The sequence below is a fragment of the Lagopus leucura genome, unplaced genomic scaffold (genome assembly GCF_019238085.1).
Source record: "Lagopus leucura isolate 7727_CA_CO unplaced genomic scaffold, USGS_WTPT01 Super-Scaffold_100016, whole genome shotgun sequence".
Taxonomy (NCBI): domain Eukaryota; kingdom Metazoa; phylum Chordata; class Aves; order Galliformes; family Phasianidae; genus Lagopus; species Lagopus leucura.
This window is the reverse complement of record NW_024962270.1, coordinates 6,270,688-6,298,613: the sequence shown is the minus strand read 5'-3', so window position 1 is coordinate 6,298,613 and position 27,926 is coordinate 6,270,688. Positions and strand designations below refer to the sequence as shown.

General features: G+C 38.4%; 1 protein-coding gene across 4 annotated transcripts in view; it reads left to right on the top strand.

The window, feature by feature from the left end:
- The window catches only part of DACH2 (dachshund family transcription factor 2), a 262,986-nt gene extending 237,323 nt beyond the window's left edge, over nt 1-25,663 (top strand). For 3 of the 4 annotated variants that reach the window (XM_042876474.1, XM_042876477.1, XM_042876478.1), the window contains 5 exons: nt 8,813-8,958; nt 9,490-9,637; nt 12,431-12,574; nt 15,566-15,631; nt 24,770-25,663. In XM_042876474.1, coding sequence (XP_042732408.1) covers nt 8,813-8,958; nt 9,490-9,637; nt 12,431-12,574; nt 15,566-15,631; nt 24,770-24,807 — 542 coding nt within the window. In that variant the 3' untranslated portion in view covers nt 24,808-25,663. The remainder of the gene's footprint in view (nt 1-8,812; nt 8,959-9,489; nt 9,638-12,430; nt 12,575-15,565; nt 15,632-24,769) is intronic. The other variant, XM_042876476.1, reaches the window with a different exon arrangement.
- The last annotated feature ends 2,263 nt before the right edge of the window (nt 25,664-27,926 follow it).

Sequence of the window (27,926 nt, the reverse complement as noted above, 5' to 3'; positions counted from 1 at the left end):
TCAAGGTGATCATCTTTCCATCTGTTTTCCTATTACAGGAATCATGTTTCTCCAAGCAGTCGGTGTTGAAAGTTCTCTTACCTCTACAGTGCAAAAATAATTCTGGTGAACATCCCCTAACCGTACTCATAATTATTTCTGATTAAAAGTGCCCTGGCCTTACAGCACCAGGGAAATTAATGGGAGAAGCTTTCTACAAGTTCTAGAGGATGAGCAAAGACATACTCCCTCTTAAAATTATTTAAGCAGGTGCTGTGGGAAGCCATTGCTTTTATAAGGCTCTTCAGATGTTTACAGCAAAACATTTTTTCCCAGTGATTGAATTTTTCGAAGTACTAAAATACCACGGAGAAATATGTTTCCCACCAGTTTTATGGCTCCCTGGATGCATTCTATACAAACCTTGTATCGGCTTGGACACAAACACTCTATTGCAAAAAGATATCTTGCCATTTTAACAAGCTATACTGCTTTGAAAGGATACACTGTATCACCAGTGGGAATGTCAGTGCCTTAAGAGTAATACTTCTTTAAGGGTACTATTTTATTAAAGCAGACCTCAGTAATTTGTTCCTGACTGTTATACACCCTTATTTTATTAAAGGTATTTTACATCTGTAGAAGAGATTACTACCACTCTTATTTTCTCCACTGCTTGGCTTTAATGGATGGTTTAGAATATAATATTTATTAAGCCTAAGCAGGGGAGGACATAATAGCAGAATTGTCCTTTATAACCTATTTTATACAGTTGTAAAATAAACCTTAATAAAGCAGGAATAATTATCCAGGAATAGGAAATGGAATACTCGGCCTGCCTCTAATATTTGAGGGATTTAACTGCTAGCTATACATGTACGAAAAGAAATTGAACATAACGGTTACAATATTGATATTATTTCGGTACTATTTTTAAACAAATTAAAAGAGATGATGTATCTTTTGTGTCATAATTGCTGTGTTAATATATATCACATAACACATAACTTTATGATCTCTATTCAGTATTACTTGTCTGCAGTTCTACAGCAGACATCACAGTAGTATTTGTACTCATATCTATGAGGTTTAGAGCTCTTCTGGCCATGTTCTGACAGCACATAGAGCCCCATAGCTGCTCCCTGGCCACCACTCAGCTCTGCTTGGTCATCAGGGGGTTTTATGTCCAGTAGCACTGCTCCACATGGCTGTGTTCTGTGGGCCATTACATTTGCTGGTGGCCAAATAGAACTCAGTGCTTTGGGGCCAGAAGGCAGAGTGCGTCTCTGTTCCAGGCTGGCTTTGCACAAGCTCAGGATCACGGACCTCTGGAATGGAGCAGAACCATTTCAGTTGTATCCCTTGCCTCACCTCACACCTGCACAGCTGGCATCTGAGTAGCTCCCAGACCAGGCAAAGTGAAAAGCCTTTCCTGGTGGCACATGTGCAGATGAAGTAGGCAGGTGGGGCTTTTCAGGTACAAAATGGAAACACAAGCACATCTGCCATCCTGGGATGGATTTGGTCTCAGTGATCACAGCTCTCTGAAAGCATTTATGTGGTTGTGCGGATTTTGTGAGTATGAGAAGACACAATCTTGCTAATGAGATCTCTTTCAGGTTATTTATTATACTACCAAATACTGCAGCAGAGGGAGTAAATGACGAAAATTATTTAAAAGCACACTGTATATTTTTATTACGCGTGGGTCATGAAAGAGTGCCTGGCTGCGGAGGCACAGGCTGCCCTTCTGTGGGCACTGGGCTGGCTCAGCAGCTCTGCATGCAGCCCTCACAGAAGCTGGCCACACACCAAGGCTGCTCCACATGGGCTGACCCAAAGGCAAAGTGCCACTGCCTGTGGCCGTGCTCAGCCAGGAGTCACTCACGCTGCCCGAGGCTGTGGCACAGCTGCTCTGGCTGCCTGTGATGCTGGGCTGGCAGGTCAGCTCACAGGTGTTTCTTCAGCCCAAATGCCATCCACCTGTTAGGAACTACCTGCACCACACTCAGACCCCACTTCTGCACCGTCATTATGCAATAATTTCATTGTTTCTTGCACATTTTGTTGGATAGCCTTGTTTTTCTTGCATGATTTCTTGTTGGCTGTCACTGGAATCTGTCTCAAATGAAAGAAGGGAAGATTCTGTACTAAGGACCTGAGGCACTTTGTGAGAAACCGATTCCTGCTCAGATCGTCCAGAAGGACTGGGAGCAATCCCTGTCTTCCCTCCTCCTTCTTGATTTCCTTCTTCCTGTTGCCTTATTTATTTTATTTGCATAAGTGAATATTATGGAAATGATTTTAGATGGAAATATTGTGGAAATTTATTACATTAATTATCCAAACTGACATTTTTGCAGTGTGTGAAAGGACAGGGTGGTGTGTAAAATAGATGCACTAAGAACACCTACAGTATGACAACAAGTAGCAGGGTAATTGCTGAAAATGAAGTCTTTTCTGCTGTCCCTTTCCTTCAACATCTGTTGTTCCATATGGAGTCATAAATATTTGCAACAAAATAGTTGAAGAAATAATCTCAACATTAATAGGGAAAAGCTGAATCCGCCAAGAAAATGGAAGAATTTTTTTTTCCTCTTGGCAAGTTCTTCCTACCCATCCTCATCTGACAGTTTAAAATCCCGGTAGAAGAGTAGTCAGACTGCAATGAGACTTAAAACTCACCATGAAAAAGCCTTTGTGAATGTTAATAGGAGAGTTAGCTGAGAAAAAAATACGGTCTCTTGGTAATAGCCGCGAGCAGGATTTTGTTTGTTGTTTCATTTTCTTCCTTTCTTCCATGTTGTAATTTTATTACTGGCCTTTTATTGAATAATTCACATTTCCACTTTTCTCTGCTGTCAAGAGAAAAACTGCTCCTTGTCCTTGCAAGGAATGACAAGTTGCTGTTACTAGCTGAAAGTAACTAGTTGCTTTAAGTTGCCATATGGAAAATGCAGATTGATAGCAATTAGCTCCTACCTAGATTTAGAAGTTAAAGCCTAGAGCAACTTCAAATGCTGGAATTTAGATGACCAAAACCCGCCTGAGGAGCAGCTTAGAGGATAAAGCAGGTATAATATTAACATACACAAGCAACTAATTCTAAATAATTATTGTACGTATAAAATGTAGCACTTTGGAAGGCTCTTAGTATTTTTATTGGTAGCATTAATTGTACTTATGCTTTTTCATGATGAACAGAATTTCTTCAAGTGGCATCAGTTGTATTTTTCCTAGTCTGTATATATTAAATTTAGACTAAAGCTCTTTGCAGTGAAATGTTCCAGTGTCTGTGCAGTGAATCACTGCAATCTTCATCTCAGATTTAATGTTTTACAAGACAAAAATCTCATCTAACTCATGGGGTTTTTTTTGTTAAGATTTGAATTAATGAAGTATTTTCAGGTGCTTTTACTGTCACTGCCACGTGAGCATCAGAGGGCATTGTAAATATGTTGAAGTTATAAATAGGTGTAATTTTCTGTCTTAATAATGAGAGTACATTGATGAAAATGTCAAAGCTGTATAATTATTCATCCCTTGTTAAAGAGTGCACAGATAAAGACAATTTGTAAACTCTAATTTCAGCCTTTTCTACTGAAATTTTCATTGCTTTGCTTTTTGCTTCCTTCTCCTATTCAAAGCCCAAATGTCTTCTTTATGACCTCCTTCAGGAAAGCACACCCTCGTAATTCCTGCGAGGAGCTCTGTGGCAATAGAAGTGTATGCACTGCTCACACAGTTGGCTTTCTGGTTTTCCACTGTGGTTTACTATTCCGTTTTTCCCAAGCCAACACATTGCTCTAAATGTTTACAGACATGGTCTACATTTTTCCAATGTTGAAAACGATGGGCAGGCTTTACTAAACGCTTCAGGACAGAATGAATTGATTTCAGATTGCATGGGTGAGAACCAGCTGGGAAGCAGGTACTGTGAAGCAGAGGGCATTTGGCGTTACTGTTTTGTGAGTTTCTGAAAGCTTTTAAGGCAGTCTGGAAATGCATGTATAGTGATTAGACAGTATTTTTAAAGGGAAGTTTCTTTACAGCAAAGCTCTGTAGTGACAATTGCTTGTATGCTATTTAGTTGTATCAAACACTGGAAAATGAAGTAGTCTGATTTAAAGCTAGCGCAATGCAGCAGTCAGAATCTCCCTGTTGCATTCATTGACCCTGTTCATACAAGGGCTGTAATTAAGAAAAACAGCAACGACTTCAAATTTGGCACCTGAATCACAAGGTTAAAGCAGTGAATGTCGAAGTCTGATGGGTGCCAAGTTAGAAGGAGGTCTCTCTTCTCAGCAATGGAGAGGAGGGCTCAGCCCCCAGGAGAGGAGCAGGCAGTGAGGGAGAGAAAGGCACACAGAGCTCTATGGAGGAATTCAGAGGGATTAAGGCATTGAAGACTGTCAGTCCTGTCCCACAGACTCACAGATTATCAGGCTTTAAATAGTTTTAAATACTTGCCTTTCTGCAAAAGAAAACAATTATTCTAGTTTCTTGGTAAGCAGTGTAAAAGCAGCCAGAGTTTAAAATAAAAAAGTCTCTTTTTTTTTGGAGAACTGCTTCTTGCCATCAAAAATCGTTATCTGAGCCCTAATTCTTCTATCATTGTCTTTGTGAAGTAGATATACAACTGGAATTCAAGGGTTATCAATTGGATAATTCTGTTAGAACTTTGGGCAAATAATGCCATTTCAAATAGAAATGTAAGGTCTTACTATGAAAGATGCACATACAACTCAGCTGGTGTTGAGGATACCTTTTTATTTTATTAAAGGTTAAAACAGTCCACTGGAGCACCTAGGCTGTTCTTTTCTAACTGTGGATCATTTAATATAATCCCCATCACTCAAATACGAAGCTTCAAGAATTGTAATTATGATGAAACCTTTTAGTCCTTATCTTTCTAAATTGTGTGCCACAGGCAGAGATCTAGAATGATCCCAGTACCATCTATGTCCAAAACCATATTATTAATGCTGGCTGAAGGTTTTCTGAGATCAAATGTCGTGATGAGTAACGAACAGATTAATAACTATAAATTTCTTACGAATTTCGTTATGCTTTTTTCCTTATCATATATTTATTTTATACATTATATCTTCCGTTCTGTAAACTAATTTTGGTGAGGCTTACATATAAAGCCTCCAGACAAATATGTTTTGAAATGCATGTGAAAAAATAAGATGATGATCTAACTAGTGTTTAGTAATATGTAAATTTCAGCTTTAATATTTCTAGCTTGTTTTGAGAGGGATGTGACATGTCAAGTGTATCAGGTATATGAATGATGGATTTAAAAGCATGTCTTTTGAAAGAACATAAACCAGCTGGTAAATAAAATTGCCTGTTGGTTAGGGCTGTGCAGAGTCACGCAGGGAGCAATTTGTGTTACTCATGTTCCCAGTGCTGCATTTAGTCCATAGGATGATGCTTAATTTTCCAATCCTGATTTCTGCAACTTAGGCAGAAGATGGAAGATGAAATACTTTGGTATATTGCATTAACAACAGGAAACTTTCTAGCACTTTTCGGTGCACTTTCCTGGGATAATAATTCCATTCACTGTTAGTATTTACTGTGTATTTCTTTGCTCTGCAATATAATTCTTGCTTTCGTCTATTCACCTGGATGCCAGCAAGAAATTAAAATAAAAAGAGTGCACTCTAAATGGATTCCTGAATGCTATTATACAGCATGGCAGGTTTAACAAACAAGCTCAATAAAAGTAGTTCCCACTTTGCTTCAATAAATAGGAAGGTTGTTTGTGTCCTTGGTAAGACAGTATTTGCCCTAGCTTTATTTCTTGTTTATTCTGTTGTACTGTATGTGGGTGCTGCTTTTAGCATTTGTATCTTAGTGTTCTTTAAAATCAAAACGCTAGAATCAACATCTTCTTTTTCTGCTGAAAAGATGTACTTGATGCAGTCCTCAAAAATGCTTCCAACACGTGCCATTTTTAATTGCTTTCCCAATTAGAATTTCTTAAGCCTAGCTAATATATTTCTGCCTAACTGTGCACTTACTCAAAATGTGGGCACGATGTAGACACCATTCAGATGTGAAGACCTATTACAAGATTGAAATAGATTTCTAATGCATTTATCATTCATCTTTGCAGAGTGTGATTTCAATCAGAAAAAAAAAAAGATGAATGGTTTGACAGTTTCCACCCATATACGCTAAAACATAATATGCTTCTTCTAGTTTTCAGCTATTACAGACTTTAACATGCAATGTGACCTTGGTCTGCAAAGCATGTTTGGTTAGCACAAAAACTTAATCATAAGAAGTCGTAAGTAGAATCCTTCTTCTTTACTGCCCTTTTTCTGGGACTTGGAAATTTATTGCTTGTGGGACAGGTAGGATATGAACAATGGGCCAAATAGAGTCCAGGGTTATCTCATCTGTGTGAAAACTGCTGCTGAAAATCGATGTGACCTCTGCTACACTGTCATCCCAATTCCCACCCTCTGTGTCCTATTTGTCTTTTGGTGGAAGCTTAGATCTGTGTGCTGTCTCTATGTGTCTCTCTTGGGCCAGATTATCAAAATGAATCATTGCCTGCATGCCTCTTATATTTCTATTTATTTTCCTGGTGTTGACTAGGTCTGATGAAATATGATTCTTTTTGCATTTGATCCTCACTGCAGCAAGCAGCACCTAATTTAGCTGTGTCTATCTCTTTAAAGAAGAGTAATACTATTTTGAAACTTCAATCTGCTGTACAGTAACATTACAAACCATAGACCATGCAACCTGTCTTCACAGTCAATAGTAATTTTCCTTTCAGCCAATTTAATGTTATTACTTTCATCTTCAAATAGTAGAGATTTCTGGAGATCTTAAAGCAGCGATGGGTTTCCATTATGCATACTTCATGCGTTACTTTCCTTTCCAAATGCCACTTCTGTTTGGTCTGTTGTGACTCCATGCCTTAGGTATTATTTCCATGTAGCATCACATGCAACAGCTAACCAGGTCGCGTTAAAAACTACTACCACTGATAAAAAATACTGATCTGTGACAGATGGTGTATCTCAGTCAGCACAGCCTCTGCGGTCTGAGTGTGTTGCCGGACTGTTTTGTGGGGTTTGTTGTTTTGTTGTTTTTTTTAAAGGATTGTTTAATTTACATGAGCACAGCTTCAAAACGGTAGCTGTGAAGATGTGAAGAGGTTAGTGGCTTTTGTTGTTATTAGTGCTGCAGAATCATTATGAAGTTGTTCCATTTAATGAACTCATAGGGTGAAAACAGAATACTCCCTCAGCAGAGATTTCAGAGAATACTTAGAATCTGGTAATGCTCCCAGCTTTGTTGTCAGTGGGTGTGTTTTTGAGACACGGCAAAAAGCACTTGCAGCTCACTGGGTGCTCCTGGAGGTTGTTAAAGCAGATAATTCTACTGCTGCAGAGACACCAGGGCTTAATTTGTTGTTGTCAGATTCTTTTGGAGTTGTTTTTGAAATAAGAGAGGTGAGAGAAGGGAGGGAGGCCTTTTGATGTGGTGTGGTCTAATTGTAAATCCTGGAATTAATATGACCAAGACACTTGACAAATGAAACTATCTGGACTGGCTGTGCGGCTGCCCTTAGAAAACACATGCATCATGAACTTACGGACAATAGATTAGTTTCAAGCTTTACTAAAAAGCAATTGTGAGGAGATGTTCTTCATAATTTCTGCAAGTGCCAGAGAGATTAAAGGAAAATATTACATATGGACTGCAATTCCCTGGAATGTTACACCAGTATTTTTTAACATCATAGTGTAAAATAAGTGAACGGAGTTTGGCTTTGAAGACTGCTAGCAGATTTTAATGTCATCATTTTCAGCAATAAACTTGATGCTTAAAATGAATATTGGAGAAGTAGTACACAAAAGAGGGTGGATCCGAGAGAAGGAGATACATGTATTATTGTCCTAAAACAGCATTAAGTTGCCCTATTAAAAAAGTGAGTTCAGATTCATGCTAGTAAGGATTTGTGACAAAATTTAAAGGATTTGGGGAAAATAATTGCTAATACCATCGCTTCTTTCTGAGTACACATTTCTACTGTCCATGCATAGCTTGATCTTTAGCAACATGACCAAACTGAAACAGGGAGTGAAGGGGAAGTTACAGGGTCCTGGTAATGCAGTGTGCCAGGGATGCATCCATCCAGCTGTAGGCAGTGCATCACGAGAGCATGGCTCAGCCCTCTCCTCCCCAGTCGCTCCTGTGCCCCCACCACCAGCTCTGTGCCCCCAGCAGACAGAACTCAGCATGGTGCTTCAAGCTGCTGCCCATGGTGGGGCTGACCACAGCATGGCACCTGCCAGGGGAGCCTGCACAGATGCCTCTCTGACAGGCAGAGCCAGTGCTGGAGGAGATGACTCAGTGGGGATTATTTACTGCTGAGTATGGGAAGGATAATGCTAAAAAGGATAAAGAGATGTGGTACATTTCTTGATTAGAATTTTTTCAAGGTTATAGTGACTAAAAATGCTCATCGCAGAATAGCAAACATGATAGAATGAAGAAAAGTCATTCAGGTTTAATGAACTGCATAATACTGTTATAATTCGGTAGTATAATTTTGTAGAATTTGAGATATAATGGCCTATACTCTATTAGAGCGATGCTATAGCCATAAGTATATTTATTATTGCTCTGTATTGTTTTGCAAACTTGCCTTAGTAATAACAATGGCTGCCCAAAGACCAAAACGTATCAGCTTTACTACTGTGCTTGTATTTTGACTTCCAGGGAAACAGTTTCTAAAAATCACTTTGACCTCCATATTTCCAATAGTTTCTGATCTTGCTTTTAAAACCTGTCTTTACAGAAGAGGTCCAGATTGCCATTCCAATAATGAAACCAACCTTAGATAAAGTCCAACTGGCTGGACAGGCCTTGCCTCCTGGATTTCCAGCGCCATTTCTTTTTGCTGATGGTCTTTCATCAGTTGAAACACTATTAACCAACATTCAGGTAAGTTATTCTCTATAGGGCCAGACTATTTATAACAGATAAAATGTATTTCTTCTGCCACTCTTTTAGAAAGTTAGAAACTGTTTTGTATCTGCAATTCTAATTTTTTTTTTTTTTTTTTTAATTTAATGTAATGCCTAGGTTTTCATTCTCCGGCATTATCGATTGTGGAAACATTTTATGCATTGTCTATTTGACTTAATAGTTGGCAATAACGGTCATATTAAAATTCACCAGTCTCATTATTTCTCCTTTGCTTTTCCCTGCAGTTGACCAAGGTCAGCAATGATATGGTATTCCATTTGTAATAAACCATACCAGTAGGATGAATGTGCAAAAGCTATACCACAAAATTGCTCATATTTAACATTTAGGCACTTTAAGTGCCCAGGTGCATTCCTTGTCTATAGGCTCCTGAGTTTTTGTTATTGGTGGTTTTTTTCTAAAGGGAGTAAAATAAATAAATGGATAAATTTTGTCACTGCTGAAACAAAACGGTATTTTCAGGTCTCACATTTGCATGTGTTTTAGGGCCTGCTGAAAGTGGCTGTGGACAATGCCAGAGTCCAGGAAAAGCAGATACAGCAGGAAAAGAAAGAGTTAAAGATGGAGCTTTGTAGAGAGAGAGAACTCAGAGAGAGCTTGGAAAGGCAACTTACAGCTGAGCTGCAAAGCAGAGGTGAGTGAATGAAAAATGGAGTTCAGATACCTATTAAATGTGTAACCCTTTGGCATTTCCAGCTGGAACTACTGAGGACTCTGAGTTAACTGACATTCATACTTCAGTGTAATGTAGCAGTGGACTAGCACTGGTAATGAAAGATTTAAATTTAATAAAAACAGAATGAAGCACACGTTTCTGTAAGCAGGCAGAACAGTGACTGAAGGATTATTTCCTGGAGGGCAACTGGCCGCAGAGCATTTTGGCTGGTTCTGTAGGGAAAGCTGATTCAGTTTCATGGCTTTCACATGCATTATTACCACACCGTCTGTGTGGTAATATTCCCAGCCCGATTTCTTCATTTGACAGCTTTGATTTCTTTTGTTTCCTGCTATTATCCTCCAAGCATTGAGGATCAGTCTTATTTTGAGAAAGATAATATGTCTGTAATTGGAGTATTTAAATCAGCTAGTTTGTCCTCTAGACAACTTCAGGGCAACCAAATAGTTGCACTTAGGTAGGCATCTCTTGTAATTCAAGATCTGAAACAAATAAACCTAGATAGTTTTCTTTTTCCATCAGAAGAGTGAGATACGAAAGCTTTCCTAACATGAGGCCTTCTAAGACAGAACCATGACTCTTTAGAAGCTTTTGATAATAATAGGCAATTAAATTGGTAAATCTAAATTTTTCACTGTGATATTGTAAAGCAGGCAGTCTTCTTTTTAAAATTCTAATCTGCATCAAAAGGAGAGAAATAGTTCTTCATACACCAAAAGCCACTTCTGGATTACATCCATGAAATCGGAAAGATAAAGCTAGATAAGGCTACAGATGTAAGTGCCTACTACTCTCTTCCTGTGTGTTTTGAATTGAAATTAGGTTAGGAACCTGCTTGCAGCACCAAGGCTCGCTAAGAGCTGACAAAGGACACTTTAAGTCTAGTTGCGAGGAGTGAGTGAATACTACAGAAGTTGTTAAAGTGCAGGGGGTGTTCAGAATCATTGCGTCACTCCAGTGTAAGAGCAGATGAGACAGCTGTATTTCTGTACAACAAAAGTTAATCTCGGTGTAGGCAGACAAAACACTACATACCTCCACAGTCATATTTAACTCAACAAAAATCTTAAGTCCTTCACAGATTTGGTTGACTTATGGCTTGAAGAATTTCTCCAGTAATCAGTATCTGCAGAACTGTTTGTTTCTCAGGTCATCACAACATCCACATTATTATAGAAAGTCACAGATAGACTTTTCCACATGGGTTACTCAGTTTTCCAAAGTTTTGTTTCCAGATTGCATTCTGGCATTCATAATTTATTAAATCTCTCAGAGATCGCTCATGCAGTGGTATCCATTTATTCCCCTGACTGGTGCAATCACAAATTCACGTCTGTAAAAATTGATAAGAGTTAGATAAATAAGTCAGCACAGAAAGTTACATCTCCATGTTTTTTAGCAATTTTTCTCACAATATTGTGATTTAAAATTCACAGATATTTTCACACAGGTGACACAGACAAATAAAATGAATTGCAAAACACTGCAAATGTAAATTCACCTTTCATTTTAACAATATCTGTAAAGAGCATTTGCTAGAATATAGACTAGTAAACGTCATTTTGAAACGGGGTATTTATGTTTAAGCTCAATTTTTTTTTGTCTCGTAGTTCAGCCTACCTTTTGTAGTACCATCACTAGATGGTTCAGTAGTACATCAAACAAAAGAAATGGTAACCTGGTGCCGGTGAAAGATAAGGTTAAACACGGAATTAAGATTCAGGGTTTTAAAAGGAAAAGGTATGTTTTATTGCCTGAATTTATGTAGATGAGGGAATACAACCTTAGGCAGTGTCAGCAGTTCCCAGTGATGATGTGAATCATCTGGCTACAATTAATGCTGTATAGTTTTCTAGTTACAGGTCTAATTTTATTTATAGTTGGGTTTAAAACTGAGATTGGGAACAGAAGTCAGGAATACTTCCATTTTCTGCCAAATCTTGCAGGGCTATACCAGTGACCTGTGGATGATCTTTGTCAAGGCACTTCCCTGCTTTCCATCTTTAGAAGGGAGATGAGATGACTGTAAAGAACATCAAGCTCTACTAACACAGCTGCAGACGCGCTATAATACTTTATTGTTACCCATTTTTAGTCCAATCAGCCAGTTACAGATCTTAAGAGTGTTTTTGTTAGAAGGAGATATTGGTAACGGAGAGAATATTAAAAAGTTCTTGATTTACATGCCTGTATTTTAGGCTAATATTCAACCTCCTTTATACCTGGGAATTTTGTCCTTATTTTCTCTCAAGAGATTCTCACCATGTGCTCAATGCTTTTGTTCCTTTTCTTTCTCGTTTCCTCTTTTTTTTCTTGAACTAGTGATGAAAGGTGAAAGTGCTTTTGCCCGCAGATATACTCACATACATCATTAGCTACCCTTCCTCTATGCATTTCATCTTCATTTCAGTTGGTACCCATTTAACTCAGCTTTTCAGTAGCCTCTCAGGGTCTGAGCTGGCTCTGAAACCCGGGTTCTAGTCAGGAGACTTGCATCGATGGCAATGTTCCGGACTGAGAATATGATTTAAGATCTTTAACAAGATTGAAAGTTCTTTCAGACTAGCTGTTGTTTCAGAACAGGGTATGGGGTTGGTTTTTGCTTGTTTATATCACATTTGTGTCCAGTTTTTTTTTTTCTTTATCTAGAACTTGTCTCTTGAACATCAGAAATTAAGAAACAAGTTTACTTTATCCGTTATATACTAATTGTGCTATAACAGCCATTCTTATCATATATTTGCATTCCAGCAACAATTCAGAAACGCTTGAAGAAAGAAAAAAAGGCAAAGAGAAAATTGCAGGAAGCTTTGGAATTTGAATCAAAGAGAAGAGAACAAGTGGAACAGGCGCTTAAACAGGCCACATCAGGTGACGGTCTCAGGATGTTAAATGGTAATGTCTTAGTTGGCCTTTCACAGTTAACGTAAAATGATGTTAAAAAACTAAAACATTGCATAAAGCAAATTCCAGAATAAAATGCAAGACCCTTTCCTGAAATAATTAAAAATCTATTTCAGACGGTGTGCTCTGGGTCATGAATTAAAAAACTATGTCTGCGACAAGAGAAACATGGAGCAGTTTACACAGGCATGACAAGAAGTGCTGAATACGTTGCCAGAGAAATCTGTTACAGTGCCAGCTAAGACAATGTGAAATTTGGTCCTTCTAAGGTTCTCTGATCTCTTTTCTCCCAGCAGATTCATTTTGAGAACTGCTGAGCTTCATTTTAAAAGCTGTTCGGCTGAAGTTTGCTCAGCCTCAGGATCTATTAAGTTTGTTAAATATGTATCAGCCTTGTGAGCTGATAAGGTTTTTGAATACTTCCCAGATATTCTTGTGAAACAAATTCAGATCAGTTAATTTTATAGAGGCTGATTACATTCTGGGTAGTGGGAGTATTCACCTATCCTGCTTGAAGTGGTTCTGAGCAAACTTTAGAATGTTGGTTTGAATCTTTAAGACTAAACCTAGCTGAGTTTTAATTAATTTCAGTTTCTGCAGCTAAAGTTGGTCTTTGCATCTTGCCTATCCTGATGTCTCTGCAGAGGCTCATGAATCAGAGTTATATTCAGTCTCTGCTGTGTTTGTATGTCATGTAGTCTTCACATTAACTTTGCCTTGTTTGGCTACTGCTAGCAACTGAGCCATAATAACAGAAGCAGACTGCAAAAACTGCTGAGTGAAAGTAATCAGTTTAACTTGGCCTTTGATCTCAGTTGCAAGGGTACCCAAGCTGTTTTTTAAAGGTAGGGCAAGCCTGTCTGTTTGAACTGCCACTGCAGCTCTCTGCAATGGGCCGTGAGTTGTGATTTAGCTGGAGCACCTAAGAGATATAAACTCTTTAACTATGAGAGCAACATCTTTCAGAGGCATTCTCATCTGCTGGGTTTTATAGTCCAGCATATCACTGTACCCAGGAACTGGCTGGCTGTTCTGACACTGACAGTGAGCGGTGGTGATTCAGGCATGGATATACAGCTTGCCATTGTGCCGTGTGAAGGGACAGGCTCCCAGCAGAGGCTGAGTGGGCACAGCCAGCAGGGACCTTTTGTACCACCCCTCCTGGGTCAGGAAAATGCCCGTTTCAGATCCCCCAGGCACAGCCAGCACCCTGTGATGAATGTCAGATGAAAACTAAAATCCTCACACTCAGTAAGGTCACTCACCCAGATGCTGTTGTTGCTGGTAAGCACCTGCCTATCGCACTACATTTACAAGTACTCAGCAGTTCTGGTAGCCACAAATTGAAGGGGACCAACACCCCAGCAATGTGATTAACAGATCTTTACATCTGCTATTGTCGGCCTGGCTGCTAACATTTTGATTTGCAGGCACACTCAGGTAGTCATATATATGTTGGTGCCTGCGAAAAGCTGATATTTACATGCTAATCTGATTGCACATGCAAATCAGGTAGCTCATTAGCATCTTAATCCACAATTTAATTGCAGGTACAATTTTATGGCAAGAAAATGTGAAGGGCTATTCTGAATATTTTTAATTTAACTCTGACGCTCTGTCTCATTTAACAGATGCTGTTATTACAGATGACTTTGTCATTTTGCGTACACACAAAGTATACTCTAAAAGGTTTGAAAAGGGAGAACCTTTTTAGGTTTCTAGTCCAGAGCCTTGAACTTCAAACTACCTAACAACAATCACCTGCACTTTCTAAAGAAAAAAATATGTAAATTAATAATTTATTTGCTCAAATATATTTATGTGATGTCTGTGTATGTAGTACTATATTTCATATACACATATATACCTAAGGTACATATACACATGCATTACCCATGTACTGCACTACTCATACACGTACTTGAATCAATCGCCCTGCTCTGACACAGAGCTCACTCAGGCTGTGTGTGACCAGCAAAATGTCATCTTTGCAACAGGTACTGTCCAGCTCAAGTGATCTGAGAAAGCAGCAGTACAGTTATTCTCTATTTGAGAATATCAGGAATGAGCTTTTACACAGAAATACTTCAAAACTACACACATCTCCCTTCAGGTGTTCTTGGGGTTTTTTTTGTTTTTTTGTTTTTTCTTTTCTACTGTAAATTCAAAGTGCTGTATTACGAGGGAAGCAGATGTTTCTCCAGGATTTGAGGTACCCTGGATTCAGATCACATACCCTTCATGCTAATCCTTGTTGGCACAAGGTGGATAATGGCATCTGTTGTCTTAACGCCCTGGGGTGTTGAAGCCCTCAGCCCCACCCCAAAGGACTGCAGACAGAGGTACTATCGGTGTGACATTAAATAGTTCAAGAGCACATCTCATTATGAGACTCCTTCTCAACTTGGAAAAAAACAGCACAATCCGTTTTGGAAAACTTTTCTCAGGTACCTGGAAGTCTTTCCCATAATATATTACATGTGTAGTTTCCCTTTGTGATGGAGTACTCTTAAATAACCTGAGCTGATACGGTACTGTACTAATACACTCATACAAACACATGCACATAGATGCAAACACGTTGACTGGTACTGGTTGTATCTTTTAATTCTCTAACTTTGCAGGTATTTGCCTGAGAGGTAAATTTGGTTTAATAATACCACAGTTTAATTTCCATTTTATTTTTCATATGTCAGATGCCTTTATTCTCCAAAAGAATTTTATAGATACATTATTATCATGTGTTGATTATTATCTGATCATCAGACAAATGTGAAGCACATTAAAAATAATCCACAGTGAGACCAGTAATGTTTGCACATTCTGAAAACGATTTACTACTGAAAATTCTGTGAAGACCAAATGTTTTATGTCAGGTTATGCAACTTGCCCATCATCTTAGTTTCCTATGAATATTTTTCTAAAGATGCATGAGAGAAGGATAAAGGGGAATGCATTAATCTTCAGTGTCACATCTTTCAGATGCCGGAATCCCAGATATGGAAATAGAACACAACGGAACCCAACATGACAGTGCAGCAATGCAAGGTGCAGTATGTACCTCCTTCTATTACATACACATTTATCACAAGCCATATTAAAAAATGAAATGCATAGTTTTTTGCACCTCTTGTTTTCCTGTGTTAAGATAAATGTAAATTATGGAACTTCATTTTGTCTTCCTGCTCAATACAGAAAAGAAGTATAGCAAGATTGCTACTTTACAAGATCAGTAATTGTATTTGTTTAAACAGAGGTGTGGGAAACACTCATACTTAGATACTTATCATACTCAGATATACAGGCTTAGTCCAGAAATGATCTTACAAATGATTTATCTTTTTAAAATATTTCACTTCCGATCCTTGCTTTCCTTTCAAGATCATACATGTTTTCAAAAAGTACATAAACAGTAGATGATGGAAATCACAAGATGGCAAATTTAGCAAGACAAAAGTTCCAGAAGGCTTAAAAGAAATGTTTAGTATGCATTTAAATAGATGTGCACATACCAGAGGGTATTACGAGAATATCTGATAGAGAATTCTATCTTAGGTACTGCTAGAACCAGTGCAGATAGAGATAGAAACATAACCTTTAGCATTTGTCAACTGTTAAAGGCTTGACTTTGCATACCTCTGGTACGCATCTGTTGTCCATCTGTCATCTATACAGGAAAGCTTTCAAATATTTTTACTGCTGTCGCTTTTTGTGATTTTAGGTTCATATGCTACACATAACAAAAAAGGAGAATTACATATATACATATATAATACAACATATTTATAGTCATGTATATGTACACATATGATTGGAGTTGTGCACTAAGTATTGCAGTTTGAAAATTGTTACTGCCAGAAATAGTCAAAATATTGGATAAGCACTCAGGACATGTATTGTAATTTGAAATGCAAATGATTCCTACTGTTTCCTAGTGCTATTTACAGTATCTGCTGAGATAAGCGCTCAGTGCTCTCCCGAAAAGATTCTGTGAGTCCAAGGTGTACCTGGGCAGAATCTACTGGAGTAAGAAGGAAGTTAATTGTCATTTTTAAAGAAAGAAAAAGGTTACAGGTGGCTCAAATCTGTCTTCTATTAAAAAAGAGTCTAAGTAACTGTGAGAAGGGTGATGCATAGCCACTTGCAATAGCCATTTACTTACAGAAGGACTCAGAATTTATTCTCACTTCTTGTGTATTACTGATAAAGAAGAATGCCCTGTAATCTTAGGATTTTAATTTCAGAGAAGTTTTTTGTTTTGTTTGTTTGTTTGTTTTGATTTTTTTTCCCCTTAAATCTCAGTTTTAAAAGGCTTTGGGTTACAAAGCTTTTTTTCATTTCAAAAACCTGAGCCAAGGGAGACCTGGACACTCACTGATTATGTTCAATATCTCTGCATTTGGTACCCCGCTGTGAAAGCAGAATATGTCATTTCTTGTCTTCACCACAGCCATGAATGGCAGCATATATGGGATTCTCTGACACTTTCAGTTTGGTAATCCTGTTGATATGTAAATGTGTGATGAGTTTATCCAGTTCTTTCACTAAGCACTCTCAGCTGATAGAAAAGCTTTTTAAGATCTCTCTATAGAGCTAGTCTAGGTTTCAGAGTATTTCTGTTCCTTAGCATCATCTCCTCCATTTTTATTTATGCTGATACTGTAATATCTTTTTATTCTTTTTTCTTTTGATTTACAGTTTCTGAAACTTGACAGCAACTCTTGCACTGCAGTCTTAACAGTTTGAGTACACTGCCTCCACTGCCCCCTTCATTTACAGCCTTTGTTTTTTGGGCCCTGGGAGAAGGAAGGGTCAAAACACACGTCTCTAATACAAAGCTGCTTCCAAGCATCCAGAATCTCTCTCTAGTGCACAGAAAAAAGCCTCAGTGTCAATGCAGACCTTTCTTTTTTTGTTGTCAATAACTCTGCTGGACAGAAATCTATCATTCACACAGTGCCTTTCCTTTGAAATTCAATTAGTTTCACTGCCAGTATCTCCTTAAGGTGGTTTAAAGGAAAATTGCAAAAATACTGCACAGTGATTAAGTCATATCATATTTTATGCTCATTTCTTAAAATGATTTTATTAACACAAGCTGTTCATTTTCTGAGATTCTGATATGCGTTATAAATCTCTTCCGTTTAGTACTCATTTTCCCTACGCTCTGTGTATTAATTGAACTGAAATTTTGTGCTGACAAGACTAAAAGTTTTTCAAACTTTACAGTCTGTAGCTCTGTCCTCCATACCCCTGAGCTTCTGGTCCAGCACAGCTCAATCTGTGAGGGGCCTGTTAGCTGACAAATAGAAAAGAAATAGTTGCTGTAGTCTGACAGCCCCTGCATAGCTGAGTGGTGCAGGAGCAGGCAATGCATGTGCTGATACCTTCTGCTCTTGCTTCCATAACTCACTCTTGGGCCAGGAAGATACTGCGTCAACCATTTTATCAAGCAATCTCCGTTTCACATAAAATAAACATACTGGGTGTCATTAAGTGCACCTTCAGATCAATGTTTTTTGCAAATGACATTCAAGTACCATTCGAGTAGTGCATTTTTGCTGATAAAAGCAAATTAAATTAGTACAACTACAAGTGTGCTGATAAAAACTAAAACCGAACAGCAGCACCATTAGCTAACAAAGTAATATTTTCTCTTTACTGCTTTCTGCCATTTAGTTATTATCCTATTGGAAATCTAATTATAATCCTTTTACTCCCTAGTCAAACTTCACAGTTTTTGCAAGCTTAGCACTGACAAGTGATTTCATTACATTTGATTGCCCGCGCCCAGATTGACTTAACTTCACTCCGAGACCTAAAAGCCCTCTCAGTTTCTCAGATTCCCTGTTTGCACATTACAGCAACAGCTCCTTTAATTAATTAGCATGAACAGCAGTAACATGAACTGCTGAACAGAAAATAACATCATTTTATGATCGCAGGGAGACTTCTCCTTTTGCATGTTTATACCTTAGTTAACTTTTGTATTACTATATTTCATTGTTAGGGGATATTGGAACAATCAGCAAAGCAATGTTATCTTAAAATTCTAAAAAATAGACATTACCATAATACTTGCTGATAACAATTTACAAAAGCTAAAAGACTCTAAATTTCAAGAATGAGGCAGCAGTGTATGTGGACGGACTTTCCTGAGGTGAAAGCATGGGTCTGTGGTGGAGAGTCACAGGGCTGCAGCTGGTTTTGTCTGCGAAATAGCCAAGCAGAGAGGTAGCACAGAAACTGCCAGTAGCCATGAATAACTTTTTTATCTGTTTGCCAAAGATGGAGGGCTGTCGAAATCTAGAATGTATTTTATTTCTATTATTTAGAGAACAAGCCATATATTTTTTAATATTCGGATATAACCAACCTATTTTTAAATCCAGCCTAAAGTTTAAAAAAAAAAAAAAAAAAAAAGTTGCAAGAGGAAAAAAAAAAGAAAAGAAGGGAGGGTAGTGATTTTGAAAAGGTTTGACTTTGGTTTTATCAAAATATATTTGATATTCTATCAAAATATACCTTCAAATGCAGTGATCCGCTGAAACCAGCCCTGCTGCTGCTATTCTGTTGCAGGAGACAGTGTCCACATCTTGGAAATGACAGTGCTGTTACCCTGTATTGCTTTCTCTAGAAAAAATGAAATTTTTACACGAGAGCAGACCAGAACCGTTTGATCAGAAACTGTGATTAATAGAGGCCTGGTATTTTGCTTGTAAGCAAATCCTACCCTGGCTTCTGCAGGGCTTAGATCTTTTCTTCCTCCTCCTGCCCAGTGCTCTGTCTCTAATGCATGTCCTGGCTGAATGAGTGATCCTCGGGTAGCTGCTTGGAGCTGCGTCATTTTGTGTTTTCTAGAAGACCTCTCTTGTTCTAACCTGGAATAATGAGCACCCAATGACAAGGTTCCCATAGCCATGCAGGCAGTGCAGGAACAAGGGAGAGCAGTCCCTTGAGTTGCTAACCAAAAGGCAGCTCTGCTTCTTGTGGTGAGATCCCAGTGCAGGCTGCATTGCTCGCTGTTGGTGATGCAAATGCATGCAAAAAGGGCTGCAAAGTGACAGTGCCATGGATCCTGCTCTCCATGCTATCTGTAGTTACGCTACACAATATTTTTTCTGAATCTCTGTCTCGGTACGCACTCATGAGATGGAGGAGGCTGAGATGTTGTTATTTACTGAAAACAGAAGGTGAGGAAAGGTTTCCCTTGGAGACTAGGCTGTGAAGGTCCTTACCTTTCTCTTCTTACAAAGGGCTCAAACATTTATTCAATAACTCAGTGTCAGCAGGCTTGGATATTTCCTCAGCAGGAACTACTGTGTTAACTCCCTTCCTACCCACACTGACAGTTGCAATCCAGCATCTGCACAGTTAGAATTCAGTGAACATATTCTTGTCCTTGGCTACTGCTACTCATTAGAAGTCCTATTTTCAGTACGAGTTTTTATATCTATTAATGTGAATGTGGAAATATTTGACATAGTCAAGTCACTATTCCTAAGCATGAAGTAAGCTGGGGAAAAACCACACCTCTGTGAGTGTCACAGCACAGAAAACAACTGAATCAAACTAACCAGCCCCACTTTGTCTGTTAGTTTTATTGTCTTGGCATTGTATTTTCTATATCTTTGCTGCACTCAGAGCTCAATCTGGCTCTGGTTCAACTAAAATGCTGGCTCCATTTTGCTCAGCTCATGTCCAACCCCGTCCCTGTGCCACCAAGGCCATGGTTCCCACTCTCCAAGCCACCATGCAGAGCTGGAGCCGCTGGGCAACCAAACACCCTCGTGCTGCTCCCCAGCATCTGCAGGCACACAGCCCTGGCTCAGCCCTACCCAACCTTTAGCAGCTCTCCCCACTCCTTGATCCAAACTGGCAAAGTGGGATTCTGCTGTCCTTGTTCCCTGCAATGTGTAGGGCTTGTCTTTGTTTTAGAAGTAGCATGAATAATTTACAGTTAGCGATACAACACATTTATCCTTGTTCTCTCATTATGGAGCAGATTGCATATTTCCTTAATCCAGTGATGTTCTCCTGCAACTAAGTGTGCTAAAATTATCTGAACAATCCCAAATTCTAGCTGTGCCATTAGATCACAGCAGGCCAGCTGCACCGTGCACACTTTCCTGGCCTGGATTTTCACACCAGCATTATCAGGGCGCAGTTCTCAATGCGAGTTGTGAGAGTACACATGGAAATTTTGTTTTAAAATACTTTTTATAGAAATACAGGTGAATTACTGATTTAAAGATAACACAAAGACATACAAAACATTCCAGAAATTCAAATATGCGTGCAAATTATCCTGAGAGCAAGGGGAAAAATAAGATGAGAAAACGAAGAAACAAGAAAAATGTGAATAAATAAGGAGATGATAATTATTGCTTTGGATTTGTCCTGTTATACAGATATTAAAATCTACAAAGGGAAAGACAAATGATGGTGTTGTTGCTAAAGGAAAGTGCAAGAGATGCATGTACACCCCGGACCAACAACTCAGGGAAGACAGCCTCATCCTGGGGAGAATTACAATTATTAACACAGGCTCTGGCTTACAGTGAGATTGTGAGATCTTTACTCCTGTTATACATTGGGAAGGGGAAAAAATCCTTTCTAAATGTCTTGCTTATTAAGCCAGTCATGCATTTCACTGTAGGTTGTAAAGCAGTATAACATGCACAGGGGGCTCATAAGCATATTTTAGTGTTAGGGAATATCATTTATACAGTTTTTATATTGTCAATATTACCCCTAGAGAATGAAATTAGGCTTTAAACTACTGTAAATCTACACTTTTGCTCACCTTTGTATAATTTCATTTTTTAATAGAATGAAGCCCACATAAATGAATATTTGATTAAGGGATAAACCTAATAAAAGAATACATTTATTGCACACAGATTTATTCAAATCTTTGCTGTATAGTACCGTAAAATGCTATAAAATGGTATGTAGCTTGCAGTCAGCTACACTGAGGAGATGGTGAATATTCTTTAAAAAGATGAATTTGACAGCATCACGTTGTCATTCATGTAGAAGTGGTAGCACAGATGCTCCTGACACTGTAATTTCTCATAGGTGGTTGCTGCGTGACGTTGTTAACACCACAGAGTTCAGTTTATTGTGCAGCAACAAAAACACATTTTGACTTCTGGCATCTCATGGAGAGCTTTATGAAAAGGGAAATACCTAGCCATGTGTTTTTTGTTTACTAATCAGTAGTATTTCTTGGCTTGAGGTTTGGCATTTGCTTTCTCTCTTACGAAAGTGCTACAGATACCTCCACTGAACTCTCCTTAAGAAATAAAGGGGAAAAAAATTAGACTTGTTCCAGACTTTAAATAGTCCATTGTCCAACAGTTATCTTAACAACCACTTCTTAGCTTAGTTTGATCAATAATTTGAAAGAAAAAATACTTTAAGAACATGAATATGTTATATTAGAAAACATGACTTTCAGCTAACTTTTAAGCTTCAGGTTTACATCACAAGCCAAGTTAATGACGGTAGTCCAAATAATTCACTGCTTCTCTTTCTGCAGCCTCCTGCTATGACTCTCTGTCAGTAAGCAGCCTGCGATGCCAGCCAGGGTGGAGGCAGGGCAGGGCTCCCAGGGCTATGGGCAGCAGGAAGGGTGCCAGGCTGGGCAGCATGAAGGAAGTCACAGCGTTGTGGTTTCCTAGAGCTTGTTAATGGCCTGATGAGCTCTATCTATTCATGTGTATAATGACCAAAGCCAACACATGGTTTTGCTGACCCAGCCATCCAGCTGAGCATGGTATCAGCTGCTTCACACCTTCCCTTCCCTCTCTGTGTTTGAGAAGAGCCAGCTGAATCAGTGTTACATTTGATCTCCAAATACATCTTACTTGGCAGGGATTAACTACGCAAAGTATTTGCAGAAGGTTGGGCAAAAAATCAAAGTATTGTATCTATCTTAAATCCTGTCAGTTTATGTAGTTTTTCAAGTGGCTAAATGAAGAATTTTGTAACAGTTGTGAATTTGCTCCCTTCTGTGAGAGAGGACTTGTGTTCGTGGTTGTAAAAACTGTTTCTTTTTTATTAAGAAATTGAGTAAATACTTTAAATTATTTAAAAAATATTTGTAGGGAAGATCAGAGGCTGATTTCATCATAGCCTTCCTTACTGCTCCCACTTTTGGTAAATCAGCTCTTACTTGGAACGTGCCTACGCTTATCTTTGCCCAGACCTTGTCAGCAAATGGAACAGCATAAATGTGCACACATGCACAGTCACCATCACTATCTGTACAAGTACCAACATCAAATACAGCTGCAGCAGATGCCTTGTGGCCACTTAGCAAGCTACATCCCTAATTCCTGCTGACTTCCACTGGTATAATATGAACATGGTAAAGCACATCTATAAGAAGTCCCACCCAATATGGGTGCTTAGGCAGAGGGACATTTTGTAAATCTGGCTCCTGAGCTCAGACCCCAAAGAGAGCAGCATTGCTCCGTGCTGCAACTGCTGCTGTGCAGAGCACCAGAGCTGTTAAATTACTGACTCACTAGAAGCACACTCCAGCAGAATGTCAGCCTTTGGCTTGGCAATAAGGAGTATTTCTGACTTTTTGGGGGCAGTCACGTTGACCTGCAGGTCTTGCCAGTGGCTGTCTTTATTTAGAAGCGCAGCGTTAATGTAAGTTACATCACCTACAGCCTGCTATGGGAAGGAACTTCCTAATAACCAGAAGGAAAAGCAGAAAACAAAAAAGCACAACAATGTTCAGTCTGTGCATTTCTGCTTACCCCTCTCCCCAGGCCTTAATATTTGCCACAGTAAATCTTAAGACAATAATTTTAATCAGCCAAAGGCCTGAAGCTAATTTTAGTCATTTCTTTGGAGGTTCCCATGCTCCCAAACATTCCTCCAGAGATGTTATGTCCCTGGCTCTTCCGATCTTTATTCTTGTTTACATCCAGAACACATATTAAATCATCTCTGTTTGGAGAGTCTGAGCCTCCTTAAAACCATGAAACATTCAATTACTAATTAGCTGTTTCCTGTTCCTAATGAAGTGAACATGTCGGATTTGGATTAAAATTCAGCTACTGCTCTCCTCTGTTTATGGTTCCAGATGTTTTTGTTTTATCTAGGAGGTTACTTTGACAGCTACTGCTAAATGATAAATCACTCATATTATAGCTGAAATGCATTTTGAAATTGAAATGTGGCAAAGTTTGAGATTGCTCCAAGGATCAGTGTCAGTTAGCAGGTCAATACTTGTTCTTTCCTTATGAGTGCTCAGTATTGGCATATGTAAAACAGTAATGGGATAGATGTCAACATTATACAAAATGCTTCTCAATATTATCATTTTGCTTATCATCTTCAAGATCAGTACTTGCAGATTTAGCTGGGTGAATTCATGATTCATTGTATAATGAACAAGAATATGGATTCTTGTTAGATGTAGTCTTAGCTGTAGTTTCTGTGGGCATATTTATTTTTCCTCTGGACTTAGCATTGCTTAATGTGAAAAATCACAGTTGATAGGCAGTATAACTAGGAATAGTCTTACAAAGGATGGAAGCAGCTTTCTACTTGTTTCCCTAAAGAAAGAAAAATAACTTAAAAAGAGAAGTGAAGGTTTCTGAGTGAAATAACAGTTTTCCGAAAAACAGAGATCAATTTACTGCTATTATATTTTTAATGCAGTGCAGTTGTTTTCCAACACTGTTCCCTAGGTTTTGTTCATATAATAATGGTACGTTGTAAAGCTGATGCCACTACCCTGTGTTAGGAGGTAAGCAGTACAACACCAACTGCCTTCTGAGAAGAGACAGTGTTCAGCTAAAAAGCAAACGTCACAAAAGACAAAAATGCAGATCAAAATATTTACAGCCTTTTCTAGCAAATGCCAGCTGGGAGCAGCCCAGGAAACAAGTGGCTCAGGACAGGAGGTGGGCAGTGGGCTCACTGCCCTGCGTGACACAAACCGCGCTGACTGGGGGCTCTCAGGACTTTGTCATTGGGTGCCTCGTTCTCCATAAAATCATATTTACTTTGAGCTCAGTTTGTATCACTTGTAGATCTGATCATTTGTGTCGAGAAAAAAAAAAGTCCACAAATTATCAAGGAAATCCACCTACATTTCAAATAATTCTAAAACGCGCAACTCTGTAATTGACTTTTTTCCTTCTTTTTTTTTTCCTACAGAAAACAGAACATACATCAAACCTACCATCATGTACTGAAGGAAACACCTATTGTTGAAAAATGTATAATGATCACTATTTGAAGACTATATAGTTCATGAAAAATGTCCCTTCCAACCTTTGATGCCTTCAGTACCGTGTGAGGAACAGGATTTGTAGCATGAAACTTGAAGGACAATTTCAAGCAATTTACTGTTGCTGCATCGAAAACTGCCGTATTGTCATTAAGAAATATTGAGACTTTTTACAAGCTTACCATACCAAACCAAGCCTGTTGCAACAGATCATTTTTAGGTCCCCGGAGATAGAAAGGAGTTTTAGTATTTTTAAGCACATACAGGAATTATTTCCCTTCCCACCCCCAAAGAACTCGTTTTGTTTTGTTTCGTTTTTTTCCTAAGGAGGTAGCTACTACTGTATAGCAATGGCACAATGATTTTAAGCCACAAAGGTCCACACTGGCTGTACATCATACAAGTCCAGTTTATCACTGAAACTGTTCAACATGGAGCTGTTTCGATTGTGTTTATAAATTAAGCTTTGTTTACTGAAGCAGATACTCGATATATATTACGTTTTAAAAAGAAATGTGTGTACATTTTTTAAAAGAATGATGTAAAAATTGTCCTTTCATTAGATGACCAATTCAGAAGTGTGAGCTAAATCCTAATAGCTGACGTAATATGAGGATTATAATTGATGCTTTTTTATGCTCAGTTCAGCTTGGCTTTTGGTCTTTTAAGATGAAAAAATGAATATGCAGTAGAGTGTTAGATAATGGAAACTTTTAAGTATGGTTTCTCTGTTGTACCATATTAAGTTAAAGTACACATTCTTTGTTAAAAATGTTCTTGCTAAAATACAGTATTAAAATTTTTTTGTTTGACTTTGGAAATCTTTTAAGATTTTTTATTTTTGGACTGTGAATTCCCATCGTTATTGTACTAATGCAGAACAACAATTTGCACTATTAAAAATACTTGAAGAAATTACTTAATAAAGAGGGTGGGTTGGTATGAAACATTTTCCTAATTATTTTACGTTACAAATTCCAAACTTCGCAGGTAACAGAAATATTCCTTTCATGAAATAGGTGACTGAGACAAGAGGAATTAAGTAGTCACCTATTCATTCACTACTCTCATTCATGGGTCAAAGGAACAATACTTACTCACAAATGCAAGTTTATATATGCATGCTTATATTTACGTCCTGTATACGCTGAACTCAATCACTGTCACATAAAACAAAGCAAAACAAAGAAAACTAGGTAGGGAAATGGGATACTGGGAAATGTAGTATATGTGTATTATTACAAATAACCTACAGTGTTAAAGTTTCAGTTTTTCATCACTAGCTTTTCTTCTCAGAGAGTCCCATTTAACAGACTTTTGTAACTTTGAATGTGTAGTTTCAAGCCATGCTGTAGAATACAGCAGAAGAAAATAATTTGATTCTTGATCCCTCAGAGAAACCTGTTAGCTTAACCAGATCTCAGTTTAAAAAACATGCCCAGCTCCATTTTACAGGTGATCAAAATAATTACCAGAATAGTTCACAATGTCTTATAATGCACAAACATGGTTTATTCCATGTAGTTGTACTGCAAGCTTTCTAATAACTGCATTAATCATACTGCCAGTGATTAAATGACCAAAAATGAATGATATGAGGAGCTCTGCAGATGGTGAGTGCTGCAGCACCGAATAAAAGCTTGCGTGAGTAAAATGCTGCAGCACCTGAAACTGAATTCTGTGATTATTTATTAATTTCAGTTTCTATTCCATCAGCATCCTCTGATAGATCATATTTCTAAATCTTTTCTAAAAAACAAAACATTCCTTGGATACTGCATCATTTCTGATTGATCGACTGAATGAGTGCTGGAATTGCAGATTTTGAAGACAGATCTTTGACAAGATCTTGCATTTCAGAAAGACTTAATGTAACTAAATATTTCAGCCTTTGAACTGTTCACATTTTTGCATTTTTCTTTGGTCTCTAGAAAGGCATGTATAGCATTTTTTCCCTCAGTGACTGATCTACATTTCTTAGAGCTGCATTGATGCAGGGTTGATGAGCACATCATTGATTTCTAATTTGCCCTTCCCAGAATAGTTTTAAATGTCAAAGTACTGGTAAATGAGATTTAAGGAACTGATAAACTTCAGAGAGTGAATCTTTTGTTAAGTCCTATTAGGTGGCTCCTGATAAATGCTGACAAACTAAGACAATGAGCTTTCTGCTGCAAGCTGAAACTAACAAGCACACCTGTAACTAACACTTAGGAGGTATTAAGGACGCAAACAAGCATCAGCTGTGGCCAGTTGTGACTGATTAGTTCCTAGAAAAGTGAAGATTTCTTTTTTTTTCTTTCGTTTCCTATCACCTCCTGGTAGTACCCCACTCTGCATAGGACCCATGTGGTCTGGGCACAGCCCCCAGCTCCGTGGCACTGTAGCAGTGGGGCACAAGGTGATCCCAGCTCAATGCAGGCACCATAATGGCTCATGTATATCAGAAATTTTATGAATCTTGTGTAATGCAGCTTGCTGTCATCATTAAACCAACAGAATCAATAGTGACCAATCTCAATTTAAAACCTGGATCTATAGTAATACACAGCGAGAACGCTCGCTGTTACAAATGAATGGCAGTGCATTAAAAGCTGAATGCTGGTTTAAGTAATCGCTATCTGCAAGTAAGTGGCCGACTAATATATTTATTTACAGAATATTTCTGGTAACATGACAAAACGTGGGCTAACCCAGATTATTATGAATTTCCTTTGTGGCCTCAGCTGAGCTCCACCACCACTCTGTGTGTGTGTGTGTGTGCAGTCAGAGCGCAGCCCCAGCGCAGCCCCATTGCCCTGTGTGGCTGTGAGCTCTGGCAGCGAGATGGGGAGGGGTCTGCAGTTCTGTTAAGCTGGGCCACGTGCTGTAGTTATTTGTGGTGCATACTATAGGTGTTAAAACATTACTGTTAATAAAAATTTTAACTTTATCTGCAAGTAAGGGAGTGTTGGACTATCTGAAGTCGGGATGATAGATGAAAAAAACAGGAAGTATTTTTAATTTCTGAATTTATAGAAAAGTTATGAATTACTGCACTTTGATAATTGTTCCTCAAAGAAATCAATTGAAATGAACCGATTC